General features: G+C 55.5%; 5 protein-coding genes across 5 annotated transcripts; 2 read left to right on the top strand and 3 right to left on the bottom strand.

Annotated features, from left to right (window-relative positions):
* Positions 1–462: 462 nt before the first annotated feature.
* PG986_002339 (uncharacterized protein) lies at positions 463–1,164 on the top strand (the record flags this gene model as incomplete). Its single annotated transcript, XM_066838561.1, has 2 exons — positions 463–753; positions 847–1,164. The coding sequence occupies 2 exons, from the start codon at positions 463–465 to the stop codon at positions 1,162–1,164; spliced, it is 609 nt and encodes a 202-aa protein (XP_066707454.1).
* Positions 1,165–1,774: 610 nt separating this feature from the next.
* Positions 1,775–2,345, top strand: PG986_002338 (uncharacterized protein; the record flags this gene model as incomplete). Its single annotated transcript, XM_066838560.1, is given in 2 exon segments — positions 1,775–1,849; positions 1,863–2,345. The coding sequence occupies 2 exon segments, from the start codon at positions 1,775–1,777 to the stop codon at positions 2,343–2,345; spliced, it is 558 nt and encodes a 185-aa protein (XP_066707453.1).
* Positions 2,346–5,263: 2,918 nt separating this feature from the next.
* Positions 5,264–7,050, bottom strand: PG986_002337 (uncharacterized protein; the record flags this gene model as incomplete). The annotated part of the gene is made up of 3 exons (XM_066838559.1): positions 5,264–5,974; positions 6,043–6,825; positions 7,015–7,050. The coding sequence occupies 3 exons, from the start codon at positions 7,048–7,050 to the stop codon at positions 5,264–5,266; spliced, it is 1,530 nt and encodes a 509-aa protein (XP_066707452.1).
* Positions 7,051–8,486: 1,436 nt separating this feature from the next.
* Positions 8,487–9,602, bottom strand: PG986_002336 (uncharacterized protein; the record flags this gene model as incomplete). The annotated part of the gene is made up of 3 exons (XM_066838558.1): positions 8,487–8,645; positions 8,713–9,170; positions 9,233–9,602. 3 exons carry the CDS (start codon positions 9,600–9,602, stop codon positions 8,487–8,489), a joined length of 987 nt encoding a protein of 328 aa, XP_066707451.1.
* A 697-nt stretch (positions 9,603–10,299) lies between these two features.
* PG986_002335 (uncharacterized protein) lies at positions 10,300–11,474 on the bottom strand (the record flags this gene model as incomplete). The annotated part of the gene is made up of 4 exons (XM_066838557.1): positions 10,300–10,458; positions 10,516–10,622; positions 10,673–10,993; positions 11,045–11,474. The coding sequence occupies 4 exons, from the start codon at positions 11,472–11,474 to the stop codon at positions 10,300–10,302; spliced, it is 1,017 nt and encodes a 338-aa protein (XP_066707450.1).
* Positions 11,475–12,326: the final 852 nt, after the last annotated feature.

The raw sequence follows: 12,326 nt of genomic DNA, 5'->3' as shown, positions 1-12,326 counted from the left end.
TGCGGATAGTAGCCGTTCATAAGCTCATGACTCCGAGCTGCGAGATCACCACCATGCCGGCAGTGGTATAGGTATGCACGTAGATTATAGTCGTATCAATTCACCGGACGTGACTCGCTGCATCCTGGATGGTACGGCGGAGACATAGACACTATCTGTCCAATCTCCGTCCATCGAATCAGCGTCGCACCGAATCCTTGACTCCCAGGCTGGCCAAGCTTCAATATACCGCCGAAAAGTACCACTGCCTTGGGTACTTATGTCAGCGACCGGCCGAGAGCTGCAAGTACCCCGCCATCAAATTATCGAACCCCACCATGACATGAAGCTCTCCCACCCTTGAGACTCTCCCCCGTCCAAAACGCACAGATCTGATTCACTCCACGCAAGCAAGTCTCACGTACACGTCGGACAAAAACAAACCAAACACGTGCTCGCTCGCTCGCTCGCTCGCTGCCTGTCATGGCCACCGCCGCCGCCGCCGTTGAGAAAGTGGAGCTGGAGCACCTCCCGGCGACGCACACGGTGCTCCTCGCGCTCTACCGCAACGTCGCCAACGCCGGCTTCCTGCAGGAGCAGCTGCTGGGCCGCAACGCCGACTTCGAGTACGCGTTCGTCGACGCCGGCACCGTCGTCTCGCGGTTCCAGCTGCTCGCCGCCGTCCACAAGGCCGTCGCGGCCGAGATGGCGGGGGCCATGCGCACGCCCAACGTGCACTCGGAGATCGTGGTGTCGCTCAGCTCCAATAACAACGTGAGTGAACCAAGGCCCTATTTCGTGTTCAACTTTCGGCAGAGTTTGAGCCACGAATCGCAAGACTAGTGGACTGACCAGACATCACCACAGATCTCAGAGGCCTACAGGAGATACGGCGTCCAGCCCGCCACCAAAGACGTGGCCGTCGTCAAAGTGCTCATCTCCCGCGAAGGCGCCCCCAGCAGTCTCTCGCCCGAAGACGTGGAGAAGCATCTCCAGACCCACGTCCAGGGCGAGAGCGTGCCGTGCAGCGACGAGGAGCTGGCCACGGTGACGGACTGGCCCAAGCTGCGCAAGTACCACAAGCTCAACGGCCTGCCGTGGATCGAAGCGATCAAGGACGAGCAGGCCAAGAAGAAGGAGCTGGAGATGCTCATTGTCTCGGCGATGGCTATGAGGGGCACGTAGATAGAGGCTGGGGGTTGGGATCAAGAGACGGGGGAGTTTTGGTTGGAAAATCGGTCACGCCGCATGGCAATGATACCCTGGGATAATAGACAACAGTAAAAAAGTATACCGTGAGCAAGCTTGATATGCTCAAAGTCCTTGACCTTTGCGTTCAATCACCGTGAGATGTTGGGCTGGGCGAAGTGGTTGCAGATACCCTCTTTTCCGGGAAGACGTTGCTGCCGGCCCGACACAGCTGCAACCGGGTCTCCCAATCGGATCTGTAGCGGCTGAGACTTTCAACATTCGAGCATCATTCAATATTTCAACCACGTCGATGCGACACAAATAACAAACCCACCAACATCGATCGTCCATATCTCAATTGTTTCAGTGATCGGAATCCACCGGTCGTCGGTCCATCTCAGGCATCCACTTTACTAGTCAAATCGGCAATCGAAGGAGAGAAACCCAACGGCGCCTGTGGCCAATTCATCACGTTCGCACCCAACACCAGCAAATCATCGTCTGATAGTCGTGTGCCCCCTTTTTCACAAACCTCACCCCACCCTCACTCTCACTCCCGCTTCGCTTTTCGACATATAAAGGCACACTCACCCACACCCCAAACATGTCCGACATCCCCCCTCCCTCGCCCCCCGGAGCCCACCAAGCTCCAGCGCGACATCGTCGCCCGCCCCTCCAGGTGGTTCATCCAGTCCCCCCTCTGCGTGGCGGCCGGCCTCGCGACGGCCAGGTACTTCTTCCGGGTCGACTTCCGCTCCCTGCGCGGCCGCCGCGTCTTCGCCGGCAGCGCCTTCGCCTACGCCGTCATGACCCCCTTCGACGTCTGGTACTGGCGCCGCGCGCGCGACGCCGTCGCCGACCGCAACGGCTGGGAGATGCGGCAGAAGCGGACGGGGTACCCGGTCCCGGCGCCCCGGGGGGTCCGAGGGGCGGACGGGGAGTGGACGGCGGAGACGGCGGCGGCGACGCCTGCGAGGTCGGGTGGTGATGATGGAATCATGGGTATTGGCAGTCGCGGCGGTGGCAGTGTGCCAGCTGGGCGGTTTGGCGGAGGCGGCAGTGACGGTGCGCGGGAGCAGGGAGGGTTTGCGGGTGGTGCTGGGGGCGAGGAGGAACTGCAGGATCCGTGGGCGCTGCCGCAGTCCAAGAAGGGCGGCTCGTCGCGGTGGAGCTAGACGTATTGGTCTGCGAGGGACCACGCGTTACTTGAAGACGGACTACTTTCGGACATGTGGCGATGCAATTGACGACGGAGCCTGCCTGGCTGAGAGACATGGAGTGGCTATCAGCAAACCAAGGGAGGTTCACTCACCTAAGGTCAGCCGTCAGACGAGAAGTTTGCAGCTCTAGCAGCAAAATGAGTCCACCGGTCCTTCAACATACATGTACACTATGGCGACATACGAGGGTGGTAGTCAGGAATTGGAGTCGCCGTCACGGGCTGATTGGCCGTGTTGGAGGCGCCATGGATCTGGGCAGCCCTGCACGACAACCGGATGTCCAATTCAGGGCATCTATCACCGAAACCAAAACGTAAAGGAGAATAATACAAATCTTTCATGGCCAATCAATCTCGATAAATCAAGTGCTCCAAGAAACTTCAATTCCAGCGCAGCGTGGGTTGCTGTGGTGGCTGTGCTGTCTCGTGGTGTCCACAGCGTCGCACTTCTGTCTACCTAATGGATCTGGCTTCGCAGTCAGCTACATTAACGGACAGAAATATGGAATGGCCCCAGCCCAGGTTGGTGCAAAACACCAATTGGTAATACAGTCCGCCAGTACCGTGGGAATCAATTGGCATCAGAAGGAAAAGGTTGAATTCAGAGAAGATTTGAGGCACGAGTCAATGAGAAGGTTCTGGTCCAGCCAGGCGAACGCATTTGCTATCTATCTCCGCTACAAGGACGACACCTATATAACAGAGACCATCCCCCCTCGTACAGTTTCAATTTCTTCCACTCTCCATACTTCCCCCACAAGTCCGAGTGCCTCCATGGCAAGGCACTTGGAGCCTCACCAGACAACAGAAACACCGGCACTGTAACAGACCACGTACGGTACACCACTGGACAACACCAACTCAACGCAACCGCCGGCACAATGATGTAGGACAAGGAACGTTTTCTTCTTCAGCACCCTGCACGAAGCAGAGCAACCAATGAAAAAAAATGGGTTGAATCCGCCAGAGACGAAGAGTGAACAAAAAATTAGTCCATGCTTCCGACCACGTTGGCCACAACAGCAAAAGCCACGGTTGAGCCCGACACCTGGCTGTCGGTGTGCAAGACCTTCTTGATCGTCAAGCACAATGGACACACCAGCAACAGACTGGGGTTAGCAGGATCCAAAGTTGTGCTGCCAGGGGAAAGGAATGGGGGAAGGGGGAAAAATGCCATCAAAGATTCTCCCGGGCCTCACCCCGAAGGGCACAGCAGGTCACCGACATGGAACGATGTGCAATGTCATGTCAACAAACCTCCAGCGGGGGCACTTGACCTCCCACTGGACCGGGTGTTTGGGTATGAAGAAGAAAGGGAAAAGAGGAATCAAATTGAGGCGGGCGGAAGAGTCGATTAAATACTGGTATTCTGGGGCCCTCGTGGTTCCATTGGTTTCTGCTGATCTGTAAACAGGTACTGCCGAGCCGTCATCGACTCTGCGCTGCTCGCAGCTGTACGCCGCTGCAGGAGGAAGGAGTAGGCCTCGATAGGACACACGCCCACTCCCAACACACAACAAGTCGGAAGGCGCCCCGGCAATACACGGCCACGTGGGCTGGCCAGACCATCGGCTTCTGACCGCCCAACCGACACGCAGTAAACGAACGGAAACTGCGAGGGCAATGGCCGCAGCAAGCACAAATGGTCCGTCGGTCTCGGCATCATACCGCGCCCTTACCCTCGGTTGTGACGCAGACTGGAATCGAGTTTGAAGCAGGAAGTGCCCAGAACTAGGGTACCTACTTGACTGCCCTATTTCTTGTGTGCTACAGCAAATGTCCCTACCTACATACACTTCAACGGTGGAGTTCACAGAGGCCGAGCTAGGACATGCCGCAGCGAAGGAGTTTGGGCGTCAGGTTGGCGCTGGGAAACCTGTGGATCAATCAGCACATGCCTGGAAGGTCGTTGAGTCAAAAGCAGGGGCAGTTGAGCGTCATGCTTGAAGACGGGGGCATTTTTCTTTTCTTCACATCCACAATGTTGATTTCTAATCACAGATGTGTGCCAGCGACATTACGAAGTTATCGGGCAGAAGTGGAAGGAGATGACTGGCTGCCTGATCGGTTGTGGGGCACGCCTTTGATATGAGTTGGACTGGAGCGGAAGGAGGGAAGGAACGGAAACACAGGACAACAGAAGACGGAAAATGATGACCGGCCAGACCATTCCAGAAGGCTCGTCGGTGTTTAACCACGGGCAGGAGTTGCGTCTTGGCCAGCCTGGTTCCCGGTTGAATATTGGAGGGCAGGAAGCGGTGGATCATTGGAAGTATGACGCTCTGGCAGGAAGTGCTCGGAGGCAGGTGAAGTTTGGTCCAGCTATGTGTGCCTTACTTGCCCGTGGGGGAATTACGCCCACATAAGCACGGCTCGGCAGGAGGTGTACTGCGGACATCCGAGCTGCTGCCATTTTGCACCAAGGGGAGCATGGGCGGAGTGCAGATACTGGTACGCATATTTGGCTTCAGTTTTGGAATGCAGATAGTCAACATGACCTCGACATTGACCTATCTCGCGTCTCGTCCGTGCTGTGTGATCTGGGAAGTTCTTGGCACCAATTGAACTGTTTATGCTTAAGCGTAGGACGTTGCAAGCTCCGTAGAGACCGATACTTGCGCTGGCGACGACATCCAAGCCAATTCGGCTCCCCATGGCTGTCCTTCCTTCGAAAGGCAGGCGAGTGCAAACGGCCAGAGGGGGGCAGCAGGTATTTTGGATCAAGTGAAATCGTGCTCTCGCGAGTTGGACCAGACAGGACAAGCCTGGTGCGGGTGTGCTCGCATTTCCCATGATTATGCTACGATGAGGTGCTGCCATTAGCCTCGGTGACGAGGCCCATCTACTTATCATACCTTTTGCCTAGTCCCCCCATCATCGCCATCTCTTACCCAATACACTCCGCCTCGGGTCCGCCTCCAGATCCGCTTCGCCTGCCGCCGCCGCCACGCTTATCCGCCGACTCCACTCCTGCTCGGCCCTGCTCCCGTCGCGCCACTGGTAGTACACCATGACGGCGAACACGACCGACGTCAGCGGGATCGAGACGGCGAGGTAGATCCACCAGCGGCGGTTCACCACAAACACGCCGCCGTCGTCCGAGGTGGTGAAGAAGCCCATGCCGAACAGGCCGCTGACGAAGGAGCCCGGCAGGAAGACGGTGGAGAGGACCTGGATGATGCGCAGCGAGCGGTTGTCTTGGACGGAGGCCGTCGCGATGTCGATGTTGAGCTCGCTGTCGCGCTGGTTCGTCGTGGCGTAGCACTCGTCGATCCCGATCTTGCTGCGCTCGAGGTAGAGGTTCGAGTACGTGCGCAGGAGGCTGACTTCGCGGAGGAGCTGGCTGAAGATGTCGTCCAGGACGGCGTGGGTGTCGTGGTTTTCTTCTACGTTGTTGGTGCCGGGGGTGATTTGCTCCAGGTGCCTGTCATGGAACCACCCGCTTTGCGACTTGAGGTGTTCGGCGCTGGCTTGCAGGATGTCATAGTCGGTCGAGACTTGGTAGACCTGCCGCGACAGTGCAAGAAAGGCGCGTGAGCGTTCTGCGTAGTCGTTGGGGGTCCGAAGCTCCGAGGCTTTGCATTCCTGTCATATGGTGTGAGCAGGCGCTCTGTGGTCGCTGGATTGGCAGCACGTTTTTGAAAGAGACTCACCAGATTGTACAAGGGGCTGGGCATGTGCGACAAGAAATCCCATGTGGCCAAGATGACTTTGTCCATGACAAAAGCATGAACAGTCATGGGGTGTTCAAGAAGCTTGAGGCCAGGCTCCCCTGAAAAGGTGCTTACGAGAGCCTCTTTGACGTCGCGGGAACAGCGCAGGATCATGTACGTGGTTGATGTGTTTCGTTGTCCTTCTTCTCCCCGCCGTTGACATGAATCAGCCCAGACGCACAGCCTCTGCCAGTAGGCGTATTTCCGGGTCAGTTCGACCACCTGGTTGGCGTTGCTGTAGTTGAGGCTAGTGCCGTCGCGCCGCAGAACGGCCGTGTACCACATCTCGTGCCGGCTTGACCCGTCCCGCCGGCGTCGGATCTCGCGACCGGGCATGTGCTGTCTGCCCAGATTGTCGATGAATCGTGGGCTGATGTCGAATGACGCCACCACCTCTCGGAAGACGGACTCGGTGACGGGTAGTACGTCGGGCTGTTCGGGCAAGGCGTCAATGAACAGTACCCTCAGCGGCGCCTGGGTGTCGGACCGGAGCCAATCGCTGATATCGTCGTCACCCAAGCGCTCATGCAGAACGCCGCCCTTTTCCTCGTGCACCTCGAAGACGTCGGCGACCGAAGACTTGGAGAAGTGACTGGTGCCTCCCCGTAGTCGTTCAGATAGGCCTTCTCCGCGGTGTCGTGGTACAGCAGTCCGCTGAGAGTCGTCGGCAGCGGGGCCGACATGCGCGACTGCGCCGTTCGCTTGGGGCTTTCGTCGAGCCGGCTGCCCCGTGAGCGTAGCGACATGGTTCAAACGATGAGGGTGATGGTCGTCGCCAAAGGTCTACCACGGGTGAATGGCGGGAACGCGCCATCCTTTTATTGTTCTACACCAACTGTCGGGCGTCCATTGTTGTATCACGAAGACTCACACTCGCAAGGATTGATTAGCAGAGTGGTTGTTCCCCATGACCTGGTCATTGGCGTCGATGCTAGTGCGCGATCCCATCGTATAGCGTGCCCATCAAGCCCCCATGCACCGGAACGGGGCCGGGAAGCAGCCTAGGGGCTAGTAACCTCAGCCTAAGCATTCAGCTCGGGCGGCTGGGGCGCACTATACCCTTGACGCCTGACCATGCTCGCTCTCAGTGCTGGTAGCTGCAGGCTTTTCCTGGACGCCAACGGTCAGCATGTAGGGCAAGGTAAGGCTGGACCACGGGGCCCCTGCCAACTCAGGTGACACCATCGCCACCACCATTGTCCATCTAGACGGCAAGCCTTACTGTCTCTGCGCTGAACAGCGTCACCACTCTTCGAAAAAGCAATCAGAGTCTGCGGCTTTCTACCGGCAACGGATTTCGACAGCGATACCATCACCTCGGAGGATACTCTCGGCAAGTTTCAAGCGAGGCTTGCCGTGGACGAGGAGGGTTTTGTCACGTAGGTACTGTAAAAGAGAGATCAGTCGCCACCCCCCCCCAAAATTAGCCATAACTCCTCGTGATAATTTACCCATCCAGCAACGCATTTAGAGAACCCAGACAGTTCAGACCAGATTTCCAGATGCCTTGAGCCTCAGTGTTGCAAGGGGGCCTCCGCATCCCGCCTGGCCCCCTATGTGCTCCACGCCATGAAGGAAACCTGTACGCAATGTCACTACTCGTCGCAGGACCTCGTACGAGGAGCTTTGTGCAAAAAAAGCGGACTGTTGAAGCCATCCCGGTGATTCCGAGCTTCTGGCGCAAGTTTACCCGATAGGAACGCGGGCAGTGATGGCCCAACCGCTTACATGTCCCAAGCTGTGCAGGTAAAAAAGGGGAAAGGAACGCAACCGTCGCGAAAAGGAAAGGCCACAGCTGTTACTCACACCAGAGATAATTGACTGTTGGTTAGACGATTGGTGACATCTAAAGGATCGGCTGTTACCTAAAGACCGAAATCCCGGGACCGGTTTGTTGTCGCAAGTTACACAAGCACATGGTTGCGACTGAGTAGCTCGTCGAATCGCGACATGGGCAAGAAACCGCACCAACAAACATCGCCAGTCTTCGCGTAAAAGTCGTCGGAGGATGACGACCGCAAAGTTCAGCCAAGACACCTGCATCGTCTCTTCCGATATTCCTGCATCCAATTGTTCGTTCGTTTGACGACATAGGAACGTTGCAAATGTGCAGTCCGATTGTGTTCAGTGTCACAAGTAGCTGCAGGTGGCGGCTCGTCAGGTGCAACCAATCTTCTCGTGTGACAGATTTATTCTCGTGGATACGAAGAGCTATTACTACCAACTGACCTCTCTTGTTCATGAAACTCGGGCAACAAAAACAAACATGCCCAACTCCCACGTACAAAACATCATCAAGCCGTACTCCCATATTGTACAAATGGCGGCGGAAGTCCTCACTCCCGTGTTCCATCACTAGCTGCCAGAATAATCCACCAAAACCATTACCACCAGTAATCGTTTTCCTCCTCCTCGTCATCATCTTGAGTCAAGTCGATGACGACGGGATCAATATCCATCCGCGTTCGTTTGTTCGCCTGGGAGGAGTCACCGTCGGGAGCACTGCGCTTTCCGTTGCTGTTGGTCTGGGCCTGAAGGCGAGCCTGTTGTTGATCAAGCAGTGTCAGTGTGATGTCAAGCCAGAGGGTGGAACGAGAAGTCAATAATTACATTATCACGCTCCAGGTTCTGCGCATACTCGCGCACCTCGTCGTCGTCCATGTGGCTCGTGCGGGAAACGATGGCCTCCTGCATCAAGCCCTCCATGGACCGGTAGCGGAACTCGAACTCGGCGAACGGTCGTTTCTGGGGATCCGCCCAGACGCTCCTGCGGACGAGTCCGCCGTGGTATTGCACTCGTGGGGTGAGCCTCTCCCGTCGGTGGCTAAAGTCGATGCTGTGGTGGAGGGCGCGGTCTCCTTTGACGGCCTTCTCGGCAAAGTAATCTTGGCGCGTCAGGGCCTCGTCAGCGCTGCTGGCGTTGCGGCCTCGACCTCGGTCCTGTGCGCCGTCCTCTTCCACGAAAATCGCGTCTTGCATGTCGTAGACGGAAACCTTGATGGTGCCAATGCGGGAGGCCTCGTTCTTGTGGTCCTCGATTTCTTCCAGGGAGAAGTCGTCGTTGGGCACTAGAAGGACACCTGTTAGGTGATTGATTTGTCGTCGCGTGAAGGGAGGGTGAAGCACTTACAGATGGAAAAGTCGGCAAAGCGGAACTTGTACGAGGTGACTCCGCGTTCGTTCTTCCAGGTGCCGCCGTCGACCTTGACGCCCCATTCGCGGTAGTTGAAGTTGTTCGGCTCGTGGAAGAAGCCGGCCTCGACCGAGTCGACGTGGACGCGGAACGCGATGTGGTGGGACAGCTCCTGGAAGTCGGGCTCTTTCAGGAAGCAGACGGCGAAGTTGGCCCCAGTCTTGGACTCGATGTACTTGAAGACCTTGGGGCAGGCGTCTCGCGAGCGGCGGCGGTTCACGTCGTAGGGGTCTGTGTATTCGCGGACATTGTAGCCGTCAATCTGGACGGTGACCTCGAGGCCGGGGATCTCGTCGAGGATTGCCATGGCGGTGTTGGCAATGAGGGTGTTGGAAATTTGGAGGACTTGATGGCGTAGATGGAACTCAGGACAGGACTCGTAAACAAAAGGTGCTTGGGAGGGTTTGTACCCGAACAGTCGGCGCGTTGGCGTAGAACTTGATGCCAATGGGACAATATCTTCAGTGGGGCAATGCCTGCCAATGGATTGGGTGAGGTTGCTGGTGATACAAATGACGGTGATTGCGAGGTTTGAGGAGATTCGTGTTTTTGTGTCGTGGGGAAATAGATGATAGCTGCCTGGAGAAATTGCAGTTGTTCCAATACTTTGAGGAAGGTGCGCTGCTCGATGTGCTTTCTCTCAAGTCAACAGCCAGTTTTAGGTAGGTCAGTCCATTTTTAGACAGGACGAGATGCTACACAGGTAGACAAGATGGAGACCAAAGAATTGAAATCGCAACACGTAGAATAAGTCGTTGAATCAAGGGGACAATAATAACTGTTTGCACTTGGCGTCTAGTACTAATCCTACATCTGTGGCGTCGGGAATTTCAATCCGACTCAGTAGAAGCAACATGATGATCTGCAAGAACCCCGAGGCAATTCAAACCTACTCTATGCCTTCGTGTACTCTCCTTCTCAGCTTTACCCCAGGACATTTCCACAGCATCATCGTCCCTCGGCAATGTATTGTCCTGTTACACGGTGGGCTCCTCCTGGCAGAGCTAGTCAAGGTCGACCTCAACCTTGCCGTCATCACGGACAGTCTCCTTGTATATCTTTCGGGGCGGCTCCACGGTTGCAGAAGCAGACCGCTTGCGGTTCGATGAATCTCCGCCGTCCTCTTGCTTGATCTTCCGGTCGGTTTCCTGCTTCACCACGTCCTAACAAGGCCCAAAGATCAGTATCAGGTTTATACGTGCAATTAGTATGAGACTTACTTTGTTCTTCTGGTTGAAGCTAATACGGGCAAGTCGACGTAGCTCCTCAATAGACATCTCATCTACGGGGTCGGGTCGCTCAATCACTCCTTCTTGGTACAGTCCCTCTGAGAAATGTTAGCAGCGAATCACCGGTAATGCCGGGGAGGTAGCGTACCCTTTGATCGGTAGCGGAACTCGAAGACTGCGCATGGTCGCTGGAGAGGATCTTGGTAGACGTCCTCTTGCGACTCTGTAGCCCATTTTGGTTTGGTTGTTGGTTTCGAGTCGAACGTGGTGCAGCTGGTCACAGCCAAACCTTCCAAGGTCTTCTCCGGTACTTCTTGGGCCAGACCATGCGGCTCACTGAAGCTAGGGTTAACTTCCTGGATGATCTCCGAGGCAGACATACGATAGACGAGTACCGCGAGCAACCCATAGCTTCTGGCGTCGCTCATAGCCTTGTCCAGCGATTGGGTTGACAATCCATGCTCTTCAACTGTTTTCCCGTTAGTCCAGCCTGTCCCTGTGCCTGGGATTGAATACTTACCATGCTTGACCTCGCTAAACTTATACGCATGACTCGTCCATCCGATTGCATCGTTGCCCGAACCTATGGCCCAAGATTCGTGCTTCCACTCCAGATTTCTGTCTGGCTTATAGACAGGCTCGTGTCTAAGTCCTGTTTCTCTTTTATCGACAGTGTATTTGACGCCCAGGTGGTTGCATTGCCTAGTGAAACCTGTTGCCTTCTTGAAATGAACGCTGAAGTTCTGATCTGGGACCGACTCAATGTACTTGAAAACGTGGGGGATGCCCTTTACGCCGAGAGCAACAAGATTCGTAATCTTGGTCGCCGAAACCAAAAGCTGCAGGTCGCTGTCGCCCTCGTCATCATCAGGCTTGACGTACTCTTGCGCCCGTTGGCCATTGATCTCAACGCAGGCCTCAAGGCCCTTCAGTTGGTCTATGACGGCCATGGCGGACTTGTAGAGGTTGGCAGTGAACGTGAAGATGGATGGAAGAGGGGATTTGTGACAAGGTGGAAATGTGCTTGGCGTATAAAATAAGGTACGCGGCAAGAATTTGCGAAAGTAGATGCCATCCGCAGGCGTGGGGAAAGGTTGTTGTGTCCAGGCAAGGTGAGAGAAATGATGGGCTTGGTAGAAAATTCCCAAGTCGCCTGGAGGGGAAAGGTGGTAGGTGAGGCAGAAGTGAAAGCAGTTGGGTGTAGGTAGGTGGATTGCGTGGGCAGCTTGGTGTTTCTGTCGGTGGTTAGTAGATATGGTGTGTGGTAGGTGGTAGAGCCACCGAGTTTTCTACCTCAGCTGCCTGGCCCAGCAATTGAACATGTACAGCAAAAATCCCAGCTCAGCATTGCCTGATGGTACTTGAGCTAGGATTGAAGGCAATCCCTTCATCGCAAAAGCCTTGAATGTGCCGCCCAGGGCTCACCACTGAGATCCAATCTTGCCTCAGGCCTCCACGCAGGCAATTCGAGGTTTCATGAACATGTATAATGCCCTCTTTCCCAGGCCAGCAAACATTTTGGGACAGGAAAGGGTAGCACACATAGGTAGGCCTCGATAGTCACGAACGGACTGCAGATCCATACGTTATTGCCCAGGCCTCACTAGTGAGATCTGACTTTTCCCTCACGCCTCTTGCACAGGCAATCGCGTTTTCATGAGCAATTACAATATTTCCGATCTTTACTCGCAAACTACCCTCACCCGGACAAGGTAATGCACACAGCTGAATCACAGTGGGCACGAAAGAACGGCAGGGGCCATATGTGAAACTCATTGCATTGTTGCATCTAATAGAAATCG

Source organism: Apiospora aurea (assembly GCF_038362705.1).
Source record: "Apiospora aurea strain CBS 24483 chromosome Unknown utg000001l_segment0_segment0, whole genome shotgun sequence".
NCBI classification, from domain to species: domain Eukaryota; kingdom Fungi; phylum Ascomycota; class Sordariomycetes; order Amphisphaeriales; family Apiosporaceae; genus Apiospora; species Apiospora aurea.
The sequence above is the reverse complement of the archived record's forward strand: the minus strand, read 5'-3'. Positions and strand labels throughout refer to the sequence as shown.